Genomic DNA, 24812 nt, shown 5'->3' on the forward strand with positions numbered 1-24812 from the left:
ACGTGCTTTTATATGGATAGATGATCTTGGGAATGATACAGAAGAAACTGTGAATAAACAGAAGCATCCTCTGGAAAAGAGAATGATGGGGACAGGAAAAAGAGACAAAAGGAAGACTAATTTTTTACCACATATCTTTCCTTATGGTTTTAATATTTGAAGCCACGTACGTAGCTTACCTTTCCAAAAGAAAAAAAAAACTTCAAAACTACTACTACCATACATGATAATGTCACTTTGCTTTTCTTTGTGGCCTTGTTGCAGGCACACAAGGTTAAGAAAAGAGGAATCATTCTTCATTTTCGGGAAAAACCTCAAAGCAACTGGGTAAATCCAAAAGAGCTTTGCCCACCCCACCCCACCCCCAAAGCTCCTCTGGGCCGTGGTCCCCCGTGGTAGGTTGAAGTGTAGGAACCACGTGACTCTTGGGGTAACAAGTGCTACCAGCTCCCCCTCTAAACAGGGAAGCCATGGCGTCCCCATTTCTACAGCCTTCCGCCGGTCTAGCTGCTGCAGCTCTCATCCTGGATGCTGAAAAAAATCTCTGGAGTTTAAGACAAGTTTGGATAACAAGGGGAGCAGGAAAATTGATGGGGGGAACACCAGTCAGTGTGATAGATAGGCTGGTCCAGAACAGCAGGTGACGGATTTGCAGATGCAAGACTGGCAGGGAAGGAAGACGGTCCGTTCACAACAGATGGATGGAGGTGCTCAATCATCCTCAGGAACAAGCCCGAGGCTGCCATACACAGCCCTGTCTGCTCGGGCATGGGCAGCTCCTCACTCGCCTGCAGGGCGCGGCCCCAGCCCCAGAGGCTCTCCGCACGGGACCCACGCACCCACGCCGGGCTGGGCTCCAGGGGAGTGACAGCAGGCAGTGTCTGAGGAAATGCCACTGGACTGCAGGCGGGACTCTCGGGGACTGACTGCTGGTGAACTTCTTCCTCCAGCTTCCAAAAACACACCCAGTTTGTCTCTCTGGGTCACTCACACTCTAGGGTAAGGCTTGCCCTGCCGGGGTGGGGTGACCCGTGTGCCCAGGCCTAAGGAACACAGGAATTCCGGGACACAGGAGTTCCAGTGTTAAAGCCCCGACAGTGTGGGGCAAACCAGAGCCAGTGGCCACCCTACTCACCAGCCACCATCCTCTCCTCTTTCTTTCCCTCTTCATCATCAGTGAGAGAGAACCCAGATCATCTAATTCAGCTCAACCTCATCACTGAGCAGAACTCTCGAGGTCAGGTATTTTGTTTCTTCCAGTCATCTCTGACTAACAGAGAGGTAAGACAATGAGAAAAATCACCTAATCCCCGTCTTTGCCCAGAAGGGGAGCATCTTTTTAAAATGTCCGTGTTAGGGGCACCCAGCAGGCTCAGTCTGTGGAGCATGTGACTCTTGACTTTGGGGTCCGGGTTCAAGCCCCATATTGGGGGTAGAGATTACTTTTTAAAAAACAGAGAAATAAAACGTCCATGACAGAAAAGACACAATTACTCCAGCAAATGCAGGAATGGATCTGAGTCTCGATGCCACAATCCACATCTCATTAAGAAAGAATCAGAAGGGCCAGACAACCCCTCACAGAGCCAATACCCTGCCTTTCAGCTCAGCCACAGAAGTTTCTGAGGGTGAGGATATGGGCCATAGCCAAGCATGGGGTCTTCCTTCACTGCCCCCTCAAGCTCTCTGCTGGACCCAAGCTCTAGAAAAAACAGCGTTATAAAAATACTTCTGGCTTCACTAAGACACATTAAAGAATTAATTACAAAGTAAAGCTGAAGGAGAAAATTAATTTTAGAAACACATGAGGTTACAATTTTTTTTTCCTGGAGCTGGGGGAGGAAACAGTTATTTTCGTTCTCATCCTGGGGGCACAAGCCGGGAGCTGTCCAGTCGATAACCTGGCCATCAGAACAAGGTTTGTAATTAAAAGGTCAGTGACCTGGAAAGCCAGGGCCCCACTCCCAGAGCTTCTCAGTAATGACGGAGCTATTAAATTAAGACTGTTATGAAATCAATGCTAAAAAAGCTTTCATGGTAACGAGATTCCATTCAAGGACATGCAAACTACCTCATGAAATGGATGTAAATGATAAAAAAGAAAAGTAATAAAAGAGAGTTAAATTGAAATCTGTGTAAGAATTTACTCCCCCTTGAAATACTCCATCGAGATCAGCCCTTCACCTCTAACCCACTCCCAAGGTTGAGACCATCAGGTTTCTTCCTCAAGTTCATTTCCAGCAAGGAGGCGGCTTTGCTATTAGGGGTTCCGCTTCCAGGAACAGAAGAAAGATAAGATCTTGTTTCACCTTTTAGAATGAGAAAGGATGGTGGTGTGTCTCTTTTGTTTAGTTTTCCTTTCCCCCCTGGACTATTTATTAGATGAGCAAGAACACAGCCCTTTACTTACACACTTGAGAAAGGCACAAGGAGCACAAGTCTCATCCAACACCACCCCGGCCCCATTATAAAGGATTACACAGAAGTGAGTGATGCTCATTTCTCTAGAAGCCTGCTCTGCAACACATATATTAGGAGTAAGCTACCAGGCAGCGCTATCTTCCCCCGCCCCACCTCGACTACTCCCCTTGTGTCCCCCACAACGAATAGGCATCACTTTTACCCACCTTACACTCAGCCTGCCAACATGTTTGGAAGCAGCCTGCCTCCTACACTTTGTGGTTGGTTAGGGTGTCAAATCAACGGAAGCCTACTGACAACACTGTCCAAGCCTTCAACTTTCTGGACCGATTCTATGGCTGTTTTTAAGCTGCTCTAACCTCCTGAACTGCAGCCCACTTAAAGCCCAGACATGATGCCTTCCTGGTGAGAACGGCCTCCGTACGTGGTCCAGTTCCAGGAGGATATAAACCCCACGCACAGTCCCATGACGCTCACGCGTGGCTGCCTATGTGGCTGAGGTGCCGTCTGCAAAATCGAGTGCTTGGAAGGAAAACAAAAACGTTTATTCTAATACTCCGAAGGTGAACAGCTGCTTTTCTCTTCCATCCAAAAAATTCCCGATAAAAGAAAGAAATGTTGTAAATTACACAAAATGGCAGTACAAACTTCAAGGAAAATGATAAATGATTCCAATAACTTCATGTTTCTCATTAATGACTCCATAGTCAGACTTTAAAGCATCTAAGAGAGAACTCAAAACACAAAAACAAAACAAAACCAAAAAACCACGAACACAGAAGACCTTTGCAAACCAATGCTCTTGCCTGCCTATTCCATCCACTCCCCACTAGCCTGCCCCCGGTGCCCCCAGCACCCCGCATCAGAAAGCTCAACATGTAACCTGTCAGTGACAGAGGCAGGCTGCAGCCCTGCTCCGGGCTGAGGCTTCACATTAAAACAAACTCAGCTGATGTGCCTAAAGTAACCCTCATTTTCCACTGAACTGACATGCACTACAGGGACCTCAATTTCTATATTAAATATTAAATAATATTAAAAGAAAAACAAAATTGGATTTGCCTTTTCAGGAAAGAGATGTTTATTAAAAAAAAGAAAGTCAAGATTATAATTCAAGGCAGTGCTCCACTGCAATTCCCTGAAGTGACATTTGCTAGGAAAAGCCAAGACTACAGTAGCTGCGAGCTCACCCAAAGCCAGCGCTCCAAACCCACCCCTGCAACAAGCCCTGCGGGCGCGCGTGGGGAGGATGCCAGAACCTTGGTCCCTCCCCTCAGGACACTCTCCCTGCCCCTACACACCAGCCAGCCAGTTCTCTTTCCTTCCCAAGCACCTTTAGGGACAGGGGAGATGCTGGCTCTTCTCCCAAAGCCCCTCCAACCTCACCCCATCAGCGCCAGCCGCGGACCGTGTACACCTGACCCACCGAACAGTCGGAAATTTAAAAAGTGAAGTGTAAATCCACGTAGGGGCGCTTCTTCCCCAGACTCCAATCAAATCTTGGAATCCTCTGCCCAGAAAAGGTCCTGCCAGAACTAACCCTACTGGGACTCAACTCGGAAACAGATAATTACTGACTGAAGCAGCATTTTACAGGATAATGGAGATGGGTGATTACGGCCAGTGATTCTGGACAGAGGCGCAGGGTAGACTCCTGTGGCTCTCTTTAGAGGAAGAAGGGTAGGAGGCCTCTCCAGGTTCCTGCTGCCTGAAATTCTAAAAACTCTCACCCACATCAGGGGTCAAGGAGGAACTGCACCCACTGCACACTGGCCGGTACTCATCTCCCTCTCGGAGAGGTGTGCTCTGGTGGCCGTGTCCAGGTGTGCAAGCCGGAGCTCCCCCCACCCCCCCGCCCCAGTGCTGGTGCTCCTCAGCCCTGCGCGCCCGGCATTGTCTTTCTCCGTGGCACCTGCCACTCTACATACTATGGATCTCGTTTTCTCATTGGCTAAATGTCTGCCTTCCCCTTAGAATGTCAGCCCGGCGAGGGCAGGGTTGCTGTCTGCCCTCTTCTCTGCAGAGTCCCCAGGGCCCAGAATGGGGCATGTGTAAGGCAAACACTCTTCGATGGGTTAACTAATCGATCAGTTTTGTTTTGTGTTATTTTTAAAGGAGCAACAAATAATAATTGCACAAAACAGTTTCCTCTCCACAGTAATTATCAGCCAACTAACTCAAAAGAAGTATTATTTGGTCCAGAGTTTCTCTCTCTCTCTCTCCTTTTTTCCCTCTCCCTCTCCCAGTCAGGGATTTATTAAAATTAAACAGATTAGATGGAGCTCCCGATACTAAAACTGCTCAGCAAAGCCTGCGGTGGGGAAGTGCCGAGCAAACACCAGAGACATTTGTCTCTAAATTGCTCTAAATACCTTCTGCAAATGAAATTCTAACCCAGCTGCGTTTGAGAGAAAATGAGGAATAACTGGTCATTGTCAGTGGGAGAGAAGATCAGGCAGTTATAATACCGCACAATATACTGGGGCAGAGGATCTCTCGGCAACCATAGATTCTGTCTCAGGTTACCCCGGGTAATCAGCACAGCTTTTAGGCTCAGCTTTCCCCGGCTTCGATGCTTTGATGAGAGAGCTGAAATCCCCAAGCTTTTATGATTAATTACTCCCCATAGGTACACATATTTCAAGGAAAAACTCTTTTATGGCATGATGGTTGCGGAGTAGAGAGGCCGGCCAACGCACTCCAAATTGTAATAACCTCCCACTGATGGGGGGCGAGCGCCATGCCGCCTGCAAATGCACAGCGCCCCTCACCAACTTGGTCGCAGAGGCCAGCCCTCAGGCTACCACTGAACAGATGCCTGCAAATGGAGAGCTTCAGGCTCGTTCTGCCCCGACCCCAAGGGTGCAGGCCTGGGACATGGTCCTGCGAGCATCTCTGCAGTGGGACACCATGGGGCAGACGGAGGAAACACCACCAAACCACTCCGACTTCTATTCCAGCCACCCACGGCTGACTTAAAGCTCACAACCTCGAATTCTGAAGCTGACATTCCAGCTCCTGAAGGAAAGAGAGTTTTGTTTGCTGGGGCTGGGCAGGGGGAGGGGGAGGAGGAGGAGGAGGAAGAAAACGCTCCCCCCACCATAGTGTGTAAGGGCCTCTACATAATTTTCCAGCTTTCTAGAAAATCAGATGTTCAAAGAGTAAAAAAGTCACATTCCTTTTTTGTTTGCTGTGGGGTTTGCCTTCTATTTTACAGAACAAGAAAAAACCCTAAATTGCAACAGAGCCAGAAGAGATTCTTCTGCTTTGGACAGTATTGAATTTGTCAAGACCCATTTAATCCCTGCTTACAGAAATACCATAAAACCAGTAATTTACCACTTCAATCCGTAAATCAGACTGACCCCAAGCTTGACCTTAACCTGACCTTGTTTAGTCATCTCATTTCCCTCGTCCTTCAATTTCTTTCTTCCCGATTCTTTACTGAGGCAGCCGACCTCCTAACCTAAAGCTAGTCTCTGTGTAGCCAGGGTCATATTAGCAGAGGAACGGACCAGAAGCAGGAGTCCTCCGGTCTTATCCAGTGGGCCTCTTCTTGCTGCCCATGCCGGGCTGTCCTGGGCTAAGCTGTTGGCCTTACATCTGGCGCCGGGTCATCCAGACAGTATCGTCTCTCTGCTCCACTGTAAGGAGAGAAGCCTGTATTCCCACTGAGGGGGCTCCCCTCACCCCCACACCAATGGGACAGCTACGGAAGGTCCCTCCAGCAACACCAGGGCTTCCATCTGTCCCGTCCCCAGTCCCTTTCTGCAGGCCACGCTGCACGGCCATGGGGAACCTGTACCTTTCTTCTTAAGGAATGCTCTCCTGGTTGCAAGTGGGCTCTGGCGGACCCGGGAATTCTGTAGAAACTTCACTGCTGTGGCAATCTGGTCGGGGAGATAAAAGAGAGAGAAAAGTAAACTTCAATAGTCTGAATTTCACGATTAAAACTCCCACCAGTTTATCCTAGGTCCACAGAAATAAACACAGCACTGTGGTCAAATATATAATCAGTTGTTTCTCACATTTAAAATCTACCTAAATAAGAGACTATGTCAGTTCCCACTGGCTTCCTGTATCTGTTTCTATCAAACCTAATCCCCTCAGCCTAGCTTTTAAGACCTGCCATAATCTTTTCCTTTTCTCCCTGTTCAAGCTGAATGTTCCTGCTCCTCGGCAGGTAGCCTCTCCTGGCGATGTTCATCCATGTCACGATCCTTGCACTCGCGCTATGCCCTTGTTCTAAAAGGTCTCTCTTCTCGCCTCTACCAGTTTAAACATCACACACACACACACATACACATGCGCGCACACACACACACACACACGCACGCACACCAGCACAGCCCTTTTATAGCTGTGCTAACTCCTCGAAGCCTTCCCTAAGTAAGCAAGCCATCTCTGATCTCCCTCTTCTCTGAAATTCTTTAATGTTCGTAGTGTGTACCATATAATTGAAGACATAATTATACTGTCTTCTAATGTTCAGGCTGCCTCCCCAACTACACTGCAAGCATTGGAGGAGAAGAGACCAAGCTGCCTCCACAGAGCCTGGCAAAGTGCTGAGCACAGACCGGCTGGGAAGGATTACATAAGAGACAATGCACACGGCCATTCACACTGGTCCCTCTTATGCAACGGAGCTCGATACTGAAGAGACTTCAAAGGACAAAGTTTGGGGTTTCATGGCTAAAAGCTGACAGACTGACAGATGCTCCCCCATCTCTGGTAATGATATTACTTAATGAAATCTTCATATCTGCAAATAAGCCAAGGAAGGGGTGGAAGGAAAACCACTGAAGGTATTAGCCTTAGCGCCACTCGGCACACACGAGGCGTGTGTTTTGCGCGTCACTTGTGTGTGCTCCATCCCAGGCACTACTGCAATGGGTGGGACACGACAACCTGCCCCACAGAGGAAAGGGGCCATTTTAAATGACTGGCATTACTCATCTTATCAACACCAAAAGAATAATACACTCTTGCGTTACAGGTAAAGTCAACAGACCCCGGCGTTCACTCCCAAGCTGTTGAAAGAAAACATTTGTAAGGGACCAAATATAAGGAACTTTTCTAAGATCCTTCAGACTCAGGGTGGCAGCTACCCGGAGACTCAACACAAAGTACTGTGACTATCAAAGGACGACAACTCACAAGTATTCCCCTCATATTTTATATGAATTTAATCCTGAGACCAGCCAGACCTCTCTGGTAACAAAAGATATAAGGATAAATGATGGGGGAGGGAAGCCAGGTCAATTCCCTTATGTACCTTCCCCTGTAATCCCTCTATTGGAGGCTGCCCGAGACATTCACCCTGAAGGATGAATTCAGGTGTCCCAGACCTTCAGATGCAGGCCCAGCGGCGATAGGACACATTCATGTTCCTGGAGACTGGCTGTAATCCGTCCAGCACTGCGAACCTCTTAGCGCCCATCATGAGCTGCGGTGGTAGCCAACCAGCTCTGGACCAGAGAGGAACGGACGCTCCAGATTCTAGACACCCAACTCCGCATGCACCCCCCTTGGGTGGTACCAAATCTAAGAAAATTCTGATAGACATCGACAAAATGGGTGCATTTTAATGAATCGATGGGAGAAGGGAGAGAAAGAAGAGGAAAACAGAAGAGGGGAGGAAGACAGAGCGGCAGGGGAGAAGGTGGCCATGGGACAGGCAGAGAAAGCAGAGGAGCTAGACCAGAAGGGGAGGCAGAAGTGGGGAGAGGAGAAGTGGAGAGAGGACGTGGGGAAGGAGGAAGGTGAGAGACAAAAGGAAGAGAGGCCCATGTCCAGGAAGGAGTGGACAGCTACACAGTCACAGGCCCCACGAGGTCAGTGGCCATCGGCCTGGTTCACATGGCTCAGGGATGACTGTTCTTCCTCTGGAGGAAAAACACACCTTCTACACACAAGACAATTACGGCACCAGTATCATGCGGCAGAGAGTGCACGCACTGGCGTGTGCACCAGGTGTCAGAGGGAATGTGGATGAGCGGGCCTTAAGCAGCAGATATTAACGGCACGGATCCTCTCATTTACCCATAGAAGCATCGACCTTTCCTTCATCCTTCCAAAATTTTCCATGACAGAGAAAGAAAACAGAATCCCACCACTAAAATGCACAGGTTTCACCTTGCTTTTTTAATATAGTCCTTGGTATATGCATTTCTGGTCAGAGAGCAAAGTTCTGATGGGTTTAATGGTGCACTCAATGCAGTGCTTGGCACATTCCATCAATTTTTTTTTAAAAATTGCATCTCTTATTTCTTTAAATACATTAATCAGCCTAGTGTAGGCAAAACGGATCCATCGGACAATGCAATAAACATGAATTATCATCTATCCAACACGCATAATGGCTTAAAAATACATAATAGCAGGTGTAGTTTAAATGATTAGTTATTACACCTGTGGTGGGTCTGATTCAATTGGGAAAAATCATCTTTAATAGGTTAAAAGGTTTAGATCACCATGCTTTCCTTAAAGTGGCTGTAGAGAGGGAATGATGGAGTGCTCTGTCATTAGTAATTCATTTAAGAAAAACGTGGGGGATATAGCAAAGAACAGCATAAACGAGCGAATCCAATTTAAACATCAGGTAAAGTAGAAAACACCTTTTAAAAAAGCAAGATAAATGAATTCGGAAGGGAGATGAAATTGACGTATTTATTTTAACGGGAATTTGACAAAGTCCTGGCACACTTCAAACTTGCAAAAATATGAACAATTTCTTTTAAAGTTTCCATTCACTAATTTCAAGCCATATAAAATCATACTGCCAAACACCTACATAAAGTATATTTGGGACTTGTTTATGTTCCTCTTGATCTTTGTCTGAAAATGCAGGCGACAGGCAAATCACACATTTAACAGCGGCGGTATCGCTACGCCACACGCAAAAATATAAAGCATCCAAACTAACAGCCTCAACATAATGTGCTGAATAAGAAAGATACCCAGAGAAGCAGCTCCGTGTAAGTGTGAACACGGGAAAACCTCGCTCTGCCTTCACTGATTATTTCTTTGGCTACTCTTTACTTCCCCCGTCCCCCGACCCCACCCCGCCGCCCGAGGCCCTGGCGCCACAAAAGGGGGGAAAGGCCTGTCCAATCTAGAATTTTATATGGCCGCTGATTCATCTACAGATGGCCCAAGATTTCCCCCAAATCTTTACCCACAATGCGAAGATTTTAGCACACTAATAACTGCTGGCGCCGCTCGCCGCATCTTTCATTCACCCATTGTTGGACACTTTTCATTAACTTCATGAAGCAACTCAACTGACTCTTCCTCTGCAGAGGCCCAACACACACAGCATGCTTTTGTTGGCCGCCGTGATGGGGTGCCTGCAGCCTGTCCTGTATTATCGTTTGATTTTCTAATTAGGAGATGAATGTGACTAGTCATGGGTTATATTTGTGCCCAACTAAATTACATAAATTCAGGCCAAATCTTCCGCCTCAATGTCAAAGATGTAAAACGGAGACAGGAACTTTATTGCACATGTTGTAGGAGTGCAGCAAAACAGGGAAGATTATGGTGTGAAGCACCTGATGCCGCTGTGGGAAGCCACTCGCTGGTGAGCCCACGAGAAACATGGAATCGGCATTCCTTTCCCATCCTCTTGCACCGAGAGTTCCTAATGAATGCACCCTGAATTACCAGGAGCTGGAGTCATAAAAATACAGGTGACGAACTCAGAAGAAAACAGAAGCAAAGTTTCTTGCCACTCCTATTCCTGTGACCCTATCTTCTGCCTCCCTCCCCCAAAAAGCAAAATAAAAACCATCCTGGCATCACCAACTCCTCAGTCTTAGTGAGATTTAGTCATTTTCCCTGTTTGTCATTAAAGTGACTGCCCACCTCCACATTGGGCATGCCAGAGGGACCGCTGCATCCAGGAGGAAGAGGGTACTTGGGGCTGAACGTCCCTATAGACCCCAGATGATCGGCCAATCGCGAGATCCTTCTTTGAGAGCCCAGGATTTGTCACTGTAAATCAATGGAATACGGTATACTCAGAGGCTATCTACAATGAACTATGGGCTGTTAAATGCACTGTGTAGGGTAAGTAATCCCTGGTGAGAAGAATCAAGGTTCTGGCAGTCCTCGCTGGAGAGGTGCTTCCTATGTGTTTCCCACTCTCCTACAAAAGACCTGCACACTGTGATCTTCAGAACGCACACTTTATTTTCTGCACCGGGGGACGGGAGAACAGAGCTTGCCTAATAACGAGTCTGGGGTGTGAGGAAGCCTGAGCACTTTGCACCTGACATGTAAACCGGATGCATTGTCTCCAGTGACACTTATTTGGAATGCCACCAACTTCAGCACTCCTGTGTGCTACATACACATCTATCTCCTAAACTGTGAGCCTTCATTAGCCATTTTAAAATATTAAAAATATTCAAAAATTAATGACACCAACAACCAAAGCCAAGTCCTTTTTAACCCAGAGAGATCACAACCAGAGGGCAAAAGAAATGACCGATGTGCGGCCCGGAAACCCCACTCCCGAGGCTGCGCGGCCGCACGTGCGCTGCTCAGAAGATTAAATTGCCTGTGAAAGGTTCCTATGCTCGAGCTCTAAAGTAGATAGATACCCAGAATCCTGTTAACAAGCGTTAGACCAAAGCCAACTGGAGTTTTAACAAGGACTGACTTTAAAAGCTGAGTAGTGCTGAGAATGAGAGCACCCTCTTCAAACAGAAATGCTGCATTTTAGTAAGAAATCAGTACTCTGTCAGGAGTTCCTTGACAAATATGGTCATCGGTGGCACAAGGAAATAGTTGCAAAGCAGCTGTTAATCAGAGAAACACATCGTAGAACGCTGATGCTAGCACTCGTGAAAAAATGCAACGGGCTAATTATGAAGCTATATATCTCACTAAAGAGGCCGTGTTCCTTGAGATTCCAGGCAAAGCACTCTGAGATCCAGGGTCCTAGGACAACATAATTCTGGCTCTCGGCATCCAGAATCTTCTCTAATCTGCAGCCGCCCATCTCAGGCTCTTTCAAGCCTCCTTGCTCTCCTTCTAGCTAGGGAAGGGGCTGAGAAGGGTAACGGCCCTAGGAGCAGGGAAACCCATGAGCCACACAGCGAGATGCTACGCGAATGCACCCACCAGGGGTCAGATCCTAGACCAGAACGAAAGGAAATCTATGAGCCCGCAAAAGAAATGTCAGAACCCTCATTCTAAGTACGGCATGGGAGCAAACGCGTGTGAGCTCAGAACCAGGGGGGGGGGGGGGGCGCCCCCCCATCCTCCCCCCAGTCGCCCAAATGAAAAGAAAGAAGAAAAAGCAGCAGCAGTAAACATAAAAACTGAGACTGCTGCGTTTGAAATCCCACAGGGAGGAAGGGGGCCTGGCAGAAAGCCGCTCTGAAGAGTGCGAGGTGCCCCTCGGAAGCCGAGGGGCTCGCAGGCAGGTGAGGGGAAAGTTAATATGCACAGGAAGGCTCCGTCAGCCAAAATTCAATACGATCCCGTCCGTGCAAGGACAAGGAGGAACGAGGCTCCCCAAACCAGACTAGTGGGAGCGGGGGGAGGGGCGCCACGGAACGCACGGAGCAAAACCACTGGAATGGCAAGAGGGGAATAACCTTGAGGTGGACGCGCTGCTCGGGCAGCCCAAGCGCAGAGCCAAAGTGCCCCCTAGCCGGAGCCGGCGGCCGCGCAGGCCAGGGGCAGCCGCCCCGCTGACTCGCACAGCCCCAGTGAAGTGTTTTCACTCAGGGAAAATGAAATGTTTTGCAAGATGAAACAGAATGAAAATTGAGGTTTTAGGTAATTACTAGTTGGCATTTACATATCACGGGCTGGTTCAACACCTATTCATTTTCCTCTTTTATTTTCAATTTTTTAAAATTGCTCATTAAAAATGAACGGATGACAGTGACAGGAATTTTTTTTTCACTCTTTCTCCTTCTCTGAGGGTTACAAAATCAAGAGGTACTTCTAGCCCATTTATCTACAGTTAACACACACACACACACACACACACACAGGTATGTTTCATTTACATCAAGGGGGGAAAGGAGAGGGGGAAGTCAACAAAAGCCAGGAAGTTCAAAGCTAAAGACAGTGCGTTGTACTAGAGCCAGCCTCCTGCACCTGGGCAAGGAGTACGCTAGCAAGCGCCCCAGCACTCAAGGAGTTAAAGGAAGGAGCTTCTCTTTCAACTTGGAATTTCCTGGTTTTTGTCACTGTGTCCTTCCCATTGTTGATTTGGGTTCCAACCCTATAATAATTAAGCTTGTGGGCCCTAATTTCCTTTGTTTTACTTTCCTCTGTCCTTTTGTTTTTCACATTAAAGAAATAAAATGTATCTGGTAGGAGTGCACGAAAGTTGACATGATAGAACATAATATTTTTAAGGTCTGCTGTGTAAATCTGTATTTAGGGAATTCCAAAGCACGCATTATTGACCCTAGTCTCTCTTAAAACACACTGATATATGTAGTAAAAGCCTTTATGAAAAGTGGCAACGTCGTGTGCACCAAAACTACCTTTCAAAGTGAAATACCTCTGTATTTACATTTTTCTTCTTGGCCCGAGTTAAAAATATTGCATGAACTGCCTGTCACCATGTCACTGTTTTGTTATTTGATTAAACTAGTTCTTCCAGAAATGTGTGTGGAAATAAAAAGCATCTCAAGCCAACGTGCATGGTTTACTATCAAGTGACAGTGATTTCAGGGCGCGAGGGTGACTCTGGAGGGTACTCCGGTGCCAGCCTGCAGCCCACGGGGAGCTGGCCCCAGAGCTGAGAGGCAGGAGCTGGCCGCCAGCTCTCCTGTCACCATGCCTGCTGCACACAGGGCCGGAGTGCACACACTTGCCGGAGAGGAAATAAAAACCCTTGCTTCTGGGTTGAGAAGATCAAAGTTCCTTTTTAGGAAAGGTTGAGAAGGAAAAGAATTTTCTCCTTCAGGGAGAAAGAAAAGCAAATTTAAATGCCTTGTCCCCATGCATTCCCCACCTGAATTTAGATAGCAGCCCCTCTAATTTTTGATGCGACCAACAAAGCAGTTACCCAAAGAGGGGAGGAAAAAAGGATGACATTTGCCTTTTCCTTGGCTTTGAAATCCAACTGGCAGCAAATTGTTTGAAGTCCTGCTTAGAGAAGAAACTGTAATAGCCTCCATACTGAAAAGAGGAGGAAAATGCCATTATACACGGATCACGGTAGCAGTGACCTCAGCGCAGAAGGCAAACGAGCTGGCTGCAAGTCGGAGGTCCAGCCGGCGTGCCAGGAACAGAAATAAAAGGTTTACATGCCAGAGATGTGTGGCAAGAGTTGGGTGCTCGGTCTCAAGAGATACCAAGAGAAGGCAAGGAGTTCAATTCCTTAACACGGTGTCTTTCAACAGCTCCTTGACTGCTCCTTCTGCCAGTTTCCCTAGGTTCTGCATTTTCTATATTCCTCTAATTTCCTGCGCCGCTAAAGAGGAAGCAGAGAGCACCGAGGCTTCGTGTTGTAAAATTAATGAAGGTGTCAAGCTGTTGAGTTGAATCACTCCAAAGGAATGTAATGACTCAGTGTCCAAGATGCTCCCTAGGAGAACTGTGAGCTCACTCAGTGACGGTGGCCGGTGACTCCAACACTAAAAATATGTAGCACTCAGTCCCCAGGACCTTCCTAATGATACCACTGCTTCTGCTTCCTGTGCCTCTCCACCGCTGCAGGCTGAATTTTCTGCTTTCTGAAGGTTACGGCTCCCCAACACCACTACTTCTCAGATGTGCCTCACGTCCCCCTACTTTTGAAGTCGGGGCCACACGGAGATTGGCAAAGCTCTCTCCGGTCATGCATTATCGAGATGTGGGACGACTAGAAAGGGGACAAAGGTTATGGCATAGATAGAGATGGTAGAGGCTGGACACCGAACGGATGACCATCAGGCGGTGCAGGACAGGGCCCCTTCAGGTTGGCTTAGCACCTTGGGCTCGGAGGGCAATGAGATGGGCTCCTGGATTCCGTGGAAGAAAAGCTCTGGACCAAAAAATTCTGTCTACAGTCACCCCACATACAACACAACACTAAAACCTTCGAGGCATCACTAAAAAACACTCCTACCAGACATGCTACAAAAAAACTAGAAAGACATAATGTTAAAAAATAGATTTCAATACAATAGAAACAGACATAGCCTAGAAACAGTTTGAATGCAAAGACAGCAAGAAAAGAATTTAAAATGACAAATGGCATTATTTACAACAGCCAAGCTATGGAAACAACCTAAGTGTCCAATGGGTGAATGGATAAAGAAATTATTATGTGTGTTCTTCCTTTCTCTCTTTCTCCTTCTCTCTCCCTGCTCCCCCCACACACACAAGTGCACACACATGGAGGAGTATTATACAGCCATAAAAGAAAAGAACAAAATCTTGCCATCTGTGACAACCTGGAAGAACTTCAAGGGTATTATGCCAAGTGAAGTCAGACAAAGACAAATACCATATAATCTCTGTTATATGTGGAATTTAAAAAAAAAAAAAAAGACAAAAAAAAACTAAATAAGGGGCGCCTGAGTGGCTTAGTCAGTTAAGCGTCGGACTCCTGGTTTCAGCTTAGGTCAGGGTCTCAAGGTGGTGGCAGGGAGCCCCCTGTTGGGCTCCACACTCAGCAGGGAGTCTGCTTGGGATTCCCTCGCCCTCTCCTTCTGTCCCTCCCCACTGCTCAAATAAATAAATAAAATCTTAAAACAACAGCAACACCACCACCACCACAAGCTCATAGATAGGGAGAACAGATTAGTAGTTGCCAGAGACAGGGGCTGAGGGATAGAAGAAACGGGTGAAGGGGGTAAAAATTTATTTTAAAAAAAGCATCTGGCGGGGGTGCATGGGTGGCTCAGTGGTTGTTAAAGCCTCTGCCTTCGGCTCAGGTCATGATCTCAGGGTTCTGGGATCGAGCCCCGCATCGGGCTCTCTGCTCTGCGGGGAGCCTGCTTCCCCCTCTCTCTCTGCCTGCCTCTCTGCCTACTCGTGATCTCTGTCAAATAAATAAATAAAATCTTTTTAAAAATTAAAAAAAAAATAAAAAAAGAATCTGTGTTTCGGGCGTAGGACGTAAGCTCGTTGAAGGGCATGGGGGGAAAATTACGAACGTACCTCAGGAAACAAGTGCAGACCGTAGTCTGAGGACTAAAGGAACCATACGTAAGCACTGACATGGGGTTAACAGAGCTGTTTCCCGGGCAGTGCAAGTCAACAGTCCTGGTACCACTATACACATGTACTGGGACTGAGCTAGTAAGCAGACAGACGACGGACGGCGGTAAGAGAAGAGAGAAAACGGTTTTCATAACAGAAGCAAGTATGCCTCTAGCTCTTCTTTAGTGCGATGCAACACACAAAAGGAGAGACAAGGTCTAGCTCTTTCCACACTGAGACATTATGCTGTACTTTTTTGCTTTTGTACTTGATCTGCCCTCTTTACATGGAGCATTCCCTACTTAACCTACTGAATTAATCTGTACTCCTCCAAAACAAAAAAAGAAAAAAGAAAGAAAAGAAAGAGGAATTTTCAGCTGGGCCGCCTGTACTCCATTCTAACTCACGTGCAATTGCCTTGGCCTTGAGACCGGATATTGCTTAACCGGATAGTGTGTTATTTGAAATATCTTGTATACAGGCTGCCCAGGTGGTACAGTCAGTGAAGCCTCTGACTCTTCTTTTTGGCTCAGGTTATGATCTCAGGGTCATGAGATCGAACCCCGAGCACAGAGTCTGCTTCAGAGTCCCCCTCCCTCTCCCTCTGCCCCTCCTGCTCATGTTTGCTCTCTCTCTAATAAACAGATAAATCTTTTTTTAAATGTAAAATATTTTGCATACCAATAAATAAATAAATATAAAATGACAAACGCGGAAAGCCTTTAAATCACCCTTACATCCGCTGGAGAGCCCAGGTAAGTAAACAGTTAACATCTGCACTAACAGAAGACCACCAAGTCCTAGTTTCTGCTATTAGTTTAGGTTCTTTTATAGCCTAAGAGGAAAAAAATAAAACTATGAGATCCAAAAGTATGATTCCTTATACTGGCAGACTCAAAAATCTTCAAATTTGTAGGAAGATGATAGGGATTAGAAACAGTTTCTAGAAACGAGTGAAATGAAATCAGCTCCTCTCAGGGGAAAAGCACCCTCCTCCCCAAGCACACGAGCCCCAGAGAGCAGACAGGAATAGGCCATCCACAGAGATGGGCCTCATCGGTAGAACCGACTCTGGCTATCTGTCATCCATGAGAGATAAGAAACTTGGTGGCCAGCTTCTATCTTCTAAGAAAGGGATATCTGATGTAGGTCATGCTGCTGTAGCTGACTTTAGGAGGAACTTGTCGACGCCACGAGTACAGAATAGAGAAGCAAGTCAAGCTATGCCTCGGACACAGATGGGGAAAGAGGCACCGCTCTTCTTATGTCTTCCAGAAGCACTGAAACAAGGGCTGTGGGACTCTCGCCCCCACTGTCAGATTCGTACCCACAGGCCACTCAGAAAAGAGAGTGAATCAAACACTATCACTCCAGTTGCCTCCTCTGATAAGCCCCAATTTAAAAACTTTTAGCTCAGCAAGGAAACCCACGGCTCACAGGAAGAATCAAATGGTAATTATCATGGCCTTGAACCATTCTGTTATCTTTCACTGAACATGGTGAACATTCCTATTATTAACAATGCTACCAATAAAAAAAAAAAATACACCTTTAAAGATAAAAGATTCGAGAGAAGCCTACTAGACACCAGAGCCACCTTGGCCACGAGGCCCTCATTACAGACTTCCCACCTCTGATGGACAGATCAAACGGAGGCTCTCTACACCCAACATCTGATGTTCTTACCAATCTTGGTCATCTAAAATGAGTACCTAATTTACTTACAATTAACACAACATTTAAACAATTTTCACCATTAAGCAAATCAGTTCTGTTGAGCACCTTGCTCCTCCCCCTCTAAATCAACAGTAGCTCGTTTCCAGTTCCTTCCAGCTCTGTCTGGGAAACAGAGAAGTTCACGGTTTTTTATCTGAAGGATTATGAATTACCATCTTGCTCTGCAACCTTCTTGATTCTCCACACCCCACCAGGAGGGTGAAATGCTCTGAAATCACAAAAATCCCTACATTTCCTCAGTCTGGCAGAAGCTTTCTGAGACCTTGCTCACCGTTCTCTGCTCATTGTCCTTTCTCTCCCTCTTCCTGCCTGTTTAAACACACGGACACAGAGTTATTAACTTTTACAGGAAAACCAAATAAAATAATGTCGAAGCAAAACTGCGGTGATGTCAGACTGCAGCTAGCACCATTCATCTGTGGGAATCTGATTAGCGCTCGAGTGGCAGAGCTACCTGGAAAAGTGCTCACAATCAAATAAAAAAATGATACCAAAACATTAACCTGATGGCTAAAAACTCCACATTTAAACAGTTAAAGTAATAAAGGAGCTTTTATTGAGTATTTTTTATATTTCATTATGCCCCAAATTGACGAGGACTCCCGGATACATTTTCTAGACTTTTGGTTCCTCAAATCAAATGCTCTCTTGGACTTTTTTTTTTTTTTTTTAAACTAAAAGGAAACAGCATTTCTTGTAAATTTGAATGAAAGGATTAAAGCTTCTCCTACAATATCGATATCAGCCTTGAGTGCAAACACAGCCAAACAGTGCAACAAACAGAAACCATTTTTGGTTTTATGTACTTTCATATGAACCTGCCCCTAGCCAGCAGAGAGGTTTTCTCCATAACCTTACCTTGCACAAACCCTGTATTTCCTCATTCACCCATGTTCTGCTCAAAATTGGTAAGGAACGGAACCTGGTAGGATGGCAGGACAAAAAGCCGGCTGGGTCTCAAGACACCTGCACCCAGAGTCCAGCCCTAACACTAACACGTCCTGAGACCCAGCCTCTCAAGTCCCACTCCGGCTGTAAATTCATTCCTTCATTTCCGTAAAACGAGAGCTTATGCAGACACCTTCTGAACCCTTCTGCCATCCACTCTATCACTTCTCAGCTGACTCCCAGAGGCAATAGGCCTGTTCTGATACCTCACCCTGGAATACGGGCTCAGGTCAAGGAGAGTCAAGGATAAGACCCAACCCTTCTGGAGCTCAGCTCTTTAATCTCACCCAAATCAAAAAAAAAGGGGGGGAGGGGTAAAAAAAAAAAAAAACAACAGAGAAGAGGAAGGAGAGAAGGAAAGGGGGTGAAAATCGCCACCGTCAAAAAAGAAATGACAGATTCCACGTATTTTGGACCTAGCAAAGCTTTACTCACACTACTTACTTACAACTTACTTTACATACAGGCTTAGTTATCTGATAGCCATTTGCAGTTTTAATACTGTAAATGAGAAAAGAGAAACAAGCCAGCTAACAGAGATATACTTAGGGGACAAAGACCAGACTGTGGAAGAAGTCTAGCAACAAATGTCAAGAGAGAAACATCTACAGAAAGCAAATAAAAAACTCAAAAAGTTTATTAGTTGGGGGTCATTCGGCATAGGTAGAGTCATACAACATGTCTACAGTCCAACAGTTTTTGAAAGCAGAGCTACACTTGTAACACAGTATAAACATTTATATCTACAATGACAATACTGAGTCATGAGGACTAAATTATATTCCCGATCCTCTGCCTAATAAAGTAAGAAAGTATACAACCCATTTTATGTCATTCCCAGCCCAAAGTTTCAAAGTGTTTTGTTTGGATCTGGATGGCCATCTCACTGTGCCTGTCCAAAATGACTCATCCAGGAGAGAGCAAGAGATGGTGGTTTTCCTGAACAAGAACAGTTTTGATTCAAGTTGGATTAGGAAGCAGGAAGCCCAAGACTAAATAATGACTCGTGGCTGAGCACCCACCGGTTCCACACAGCACAGCAAGCCCTGACAAAACCAGCTACAACAAGCGGAGATGGGGCTTTTGCTGTTACAATCCAGGAGAAGGAAAGGAGTCAAAAGGGATCTTAGGCCATCTGGTCCCTCATATGATCTAAGACTCCCCTCTCTTCAACAACCTAGACAAATGATCATGGGCTTCCACTTCAATGCTTACAGATAAAATAAGAGAAACAAGAGAACACACTCTCAAGAGGCTGTCAATTCATTTTCAGGAGTCTTTTTTTTTTTTTTTAAAGTAATCTCTACATCCAATGTGGGGCTCAGACTCACACCCCTGAGACCAATAGTCCCATCCTCTACTGACTAAGAAGGCCAGGCGCCCCTTAGGAGTCCTTCTTTAAACAGAGCTGAAATCTACTTTCCTGAGCCTTCTATCCATTCGGCCCCAGTTCTCTGTAGGAGAACAATAACAGATCCAGTTTTTGAAACAATGCTGGGTGAGAAATTAGGAAAGGCTTCTGTCACTTGGCTATCTTTTCCATAAAAGCATCTCCCTTACTCTGCTTATTAACTAAATGTGAACACCAGTTTCACTGTATAACAGCTTCATGAATTCTGCTCTTAAGCCTGGTAAGAGCAGCCTTGCCCTTTGTGGGAGGGCCAAGGCTACACCTGTAATGTCAGAATGCATTAGCAATAATAAAGGCCACAGTAATGCAAGAGACGACTTCATATACACGTCACTCCCGAATGGCTAAATTCAATCAAATACGGCAATGCTTCCTACAATGCTCTGATCACTGGGGCCAGCGCATGTGACGTGGACCCACTTACTGGAAGCTGCTGGAAGCAGAAAGTGAGCGCTCTGCTTCAAGACTGTAAGGGATGGGTTTTTACCAGCCCGTAAATGGTTTGGCCTCCTCCTCTCCCAGGCATTACCTAGAAATTCATTTAACATCTAAAGACTATAAATGTAAAAAACTTCACAAGGCTAAAAGGAAGCACACAAAGAGAAGGGCAAAAAGGCAGAGCAGTGTCCTCTCGCCCTTTCTTACAAAGGACTCTTACAGGGCAAAGAGTAAGCTCTGATAAGGAGGTATCATCAACGAAGCAGAGCCAAACTTGACCTGGTTCTAAATCTAACTCAGTCACCAACTTCTCTGGTAACTTTCCAGGAGGTGCTTACCTTTCCTGTTTCTACTTCCTCATCTGTAAAATGGAACTAAGGCTGCTGAGAGACGCGCCGTGCCGAAGTGTCACGTGGAAGCATAAGTTAGCATTTATACCACACTTTTGATCTTCAAAGTAAGATTATTAGACTATAAACTAGAGTAGATGTGGTTTGAAAAATCTTTTAAAAACCGAAAATAAAGCACGCAAGCAAATTCAGAGAAACAAAACAGGCTGACATCACCTCCCACCAGCCAATGCCTCTACCTCCAGAGGCACCGACTTTCTGCCCTAATCTGCGTCTGCATGTGGAGACAAAGGTGTAAGAACGTTTTATTGCGAAAAATGGGAGGGGTGAAAAAGGAGAAAGAGAAGGTTCCAGGAAAGGCGATGAAGAGAATGTCAAAGGCAAGAGACCGGAGGAGAGACAAGGGAGGGGAGAGAAGGAATAGGGAACAGCGAGAAACCAAGAGCCGGCAAATCCCATCCCCGGGAAGCACAGGTGAACAGGAAGGGCGGAAGAAAGAAAAAAACGAAGAAATGGAAAAAGCAAACATTGAGGGAGCAAATATGAAAAGTGTGTCCTGTTTAAAAAAAAAAAAAAAAAAAAGCAAGACAGTCAAAAGTAAAAGCTAAAAACTGAAAATTAAAAAAAAAAAAAAAAAGAAGAGTAGGAGGAGGACAAAGAGCAGAAGATAGAAAAGGCGAGCATGAAGCTTTCCGGAGTCTGTCTGAAAACCAGAAAGCTGGAAGAGAGATCATTAGCAAGTCCACAGTGCGTCTACAGCAATACCGCGCGGGTCAATTCATTTAACGCTGCCCTGTACATTTACAGAAAAGTACCTCTGATATAATAAAGGCTCATAAACACGCAGAAATTGGGTTAGACCCGTTTCGAATTCCTGCCAAACAATGGTTCAGAAAAATGAAGCTCTATTTTAATTAGCTGGATTCGCGAGTGATTTGATAACAGCAGATGCTGTCTGGATGCTTTCAGCTTGATGGGTTCCACATATATGAACTTAGAGTGGTTTTGATGCAATTAGGTATTTCTTTCTGCTCCAACATGCCAGGCCCGAGGACCTGAGCCTATGTGTAGCCCCTGCACGTTACTATATTAATCTACATGTCAATATTTCAAATCACAAAGATGAGAAAAGCAGCCACATAAGGTAAGTAGAAAAGTCATGTTTAAAAGTCACTGGTAGGTAGAAGACGACACTCTCATAACGAATTTTTCTTTCCACTGGGGAAAGAGAAGTTGGGGAGCTGAGGAAAAGCCACACAGGGCAGCACCTGTAACAATCATTTACCGCCAAAGCTAGAACACAACACACGGCTTACTTCCAATTTTGCGATTCTAGTCCGGCGTTACGGCAAAGGATTAGCCGCCTAATGCACAGCCCGACCTGGGACTAAGTGGCCTTCAAAATGTTCTCTGTAATCAGGCATCCTATTATAACCCAGAGGACCAGTGCTGAGACAGGCAGCGGCGTTCAGGACCGCAACCGTGCAAGTCCAAGTATTTTCACCACGTGCTTTCAAGCTGGGCACCTACTGCCCCCTCTCTCCCTTTTAAGCACTCTCTCTTCCAAAGAGCGTTCTGTTCGCTTTTCCCCAAAGCACTCACTGCCCTCCACTAGGGCCACTTAGAGCACCACCACCCACAAGCGCAGAGCTACTAAAGGACCTGCACAAAGTGAGAGCAGCTTCCAGCCCTGGGACTTGCCTAATAGGAGGATCTGATCTGTTCATTACCCGCCAGTTTGTCACGCCTGGGCTGAGAAGGGGAGGAGGATGAAAGGGGGGGCGCCACGAGGAAGCTCTCTCCTAGGTGGTGCGCTACTCTTCCTGAAATTCTGAATTAGGCTTTCAAAATCACTCACCCCTGTTGGATGGCATGTGGTAGAGAGGGTGGGAAAGAGACACAAGAGTTGTGCTGACTCATTTGGACAGAGCAGGGGGCACCGGGACCCCACCACTACCATCGCACGCACACAGCGAGACACACACACCCTCATTCTCTCTCCAAGAGGACAAAACGGACATAATGACCTTCACACCATCTCCCCTTTGCCGGCGCTAACAAGCTGAGCCCTGTAAATCAAGGATGAAATCCCTGTGCCAGGAAAGCAAGGGAGAAGCATTTCTTCTGTAAAGAACCCAAAGATGCCGCCTGCTTCTGAATCAGCACTTCAGGGCAAGTGTTTGGAAGGCAGGAAGCTCGATGCCAGCGAGTGAAGGAAAAATAGGTATTTATTATATGTAGTAGGCCTTCTTCAAAAGTTATTTATTTCACAAAACCACTCTGCTAAATAGAGGTTTCAATCTAATTGGAATTGCAATCTGCATATTGTAAATGCAGCAAATGACAGCCTTCGAGACTTTTGTTCTACTCCACAGTTTATGGGTTCACTAGATTTCCCAGTATACTCACATAAGCAAATGGAAGAAAAGAGTACAGAAGGTTATCTTTTAACATTTATATTTATATATATATATATATATATATATATCTGTGTGTATTTATTCATTAAAAATATTTCCTCGGCCTCTTGTAATTCCCAAAGGAGAGGCAGAGGGTCCACACTATGAAATGGGATAACGTTTGCAAGACCCCCAAAAAGACGGCCAGTAAGGACAAAGGAGGCTCACAGAGGCCTCGGGTTTGTGTGTCTGAGCCGCGTGTTTGGCTGCACAGGTCTCTGGTGAGACCCCACTCACCGCCTGCCTCCTCTTTCCTTCTTGGGGGAAGTGAGTGAGGGACCCCTACACATCTTCATTTCCCCCCTCCTATCCATATTCCAAATTATCTGTGTTAATTAACAGAGATGCAAACAGTCACGGTCCAAAATAAAGGCTTTTAACAAGAAGTAAGAAGAGACCTTATAAATCAAACAGAAAAATTTAAAAAAAAAAAAAAAAAAAGGAGAGAGAGAGAGAAAGAAACCACCCAAAGCAAAAGGTCAACCTACAAATAATTAAGGAAATGAGAAAGAAAAGGGACAGGTCAGGACTTCCCACAAAGGTCTGAAGTTTTCTGTTTATACCTCTGGTTTCACATCAAAAAGTGATTTATGGCAGAGGGGACACTGTTCTGGGGAAGAGAAGGAGGCACAAAGATTCTAGAGTCCCGCACATGCCTGGGACTGCTCTCTCTATATCGCATTCAAAATAACCTCCTGTTCCCTTCCCCCTCACTCATTTCAAGAAAGAAGTTACTTAATTTTTTCAAACACTGCATCCCTAGAACCCAAAGATATCCTTTGCTTCCTTAAAAACAAAGCGTCTTCTAATTTATAGTTTTTGCCTCCATACTCTGACAATACCAGCCTGTCACAGGGTGTAAATTTCATCCCCCAAAATAATCACAGTAACAATAATAAATAAATAAAAATCAGAGCTTCAGCTTCCCATTTAAAAAAAAAAAGAATAAATATGAATTTAAAGGGGAATTCTGCCAAAACCTGAACCTCCCAAATCTGGTTCAGCCACATTCTTGCCCATAGCCTGTACTTCTCGGTGCCTCCCTAACATTTTTCAAAATGCAGCTGCACAGACCTCTTAAAATTCAGATTTCTAGCACCTATAATTACAGGGCGCTCGAGCCAGGCTCCTTTAATTAATGAACCTGACTCCTCACTCTTCAAAGGAAATCTGCATAAGGGATATATCACAGGGGTGAACTGACCCCCAATCAGCGCTATCTGCTCACTCCGCCTGACGGCAGCCAGCACGGTGCACCTCCAACAAGAGAATGAGGTTGTGTCCCCTCCCCCTACCATCACCTCTGCTACGCGTCCCAATCTGGCATGAGCATATTATGCGGTTAAGGCCATAAAACATTTCTTGGAACTTAAGGGAAGAGAAGCAAGCCTCCCTGGGTGTGACCAGGGAGAATTAGATTAGATTTAACCCAGAGAGAATTAGATTCCCCCTGATCCAAGTGCTCCCGGATTTCACTTTCTTCCCTGCGCCAGGATGAAGAGGGGAGGTGCAGGCAGAAAAGACAGCCACTATTCACGAGTCCAGTGTCCAGTCGACAAGCAACAGAGGGACCAGGCCTGGGCTTTGAAAATCTCTGAAAAGAAATAAACAAAACAGGGGCGCCTGGGTGGCTCAGTGGGTTAAAGCCTCTGCCTTCGGCTCAGGTCATGATCCCAGGGTCCTGGGATCGAGCCCCACATCGGGCTCTCTGCTCAGCAGGGAGCCTGCTTCCTCCTCTCTCTCTCTCTCTCTCTCTGCCTGCCTCTCAGCCTACTTGTGATCTCTGTCTGTCAAATAAATAAATAAAATCTTTAAAAAAAAAAAAAAAAAGAAGAAAGAAAGAAACAAAACAGACCTGGGATTGACATCTCATCCTGAAGCTGA

At 46.0% G+C, this 24812-nt stretch overlaps 1 protein-coding gene across 2 annotated transcripts in view; it reads right to left on the reverse strand.

Moving 5' to 3' along the window:
- Window positions 1-24812, reverse strand: part of PEX14 (peroxisomal biogenesis factor 14) — a 136868-nt gene that overhangs the window by 81163 nt on the left and 30893 nt on the right. For both annotated transcript variants that reach the window (XM_047726163.1, XM_047726164.1), the window contains exon 3: window positions 6227-6311. In XM_047726163.1, coding sequence (XP_047582119.1) covers window positions 6227-6311 — 85 coding nt within the window. The remainder of the gene's footprint in view (window positions 1-6226; window positions 6312-24812) is intronic.

The sequence above is a fragment of the Lutra lutra genome, chromosome 4 (genome assembly GCF_902655055.1).
Source record: "Lutra lutra chromosome 4, mLutLut1.2, whole genome shotgun sequence".
Lineage (NCBI taxonomy): Eukaryota > Metazoa > Chordata > Mammalia > Carnivora > Mustelidae > Lutra > Lutra lutra.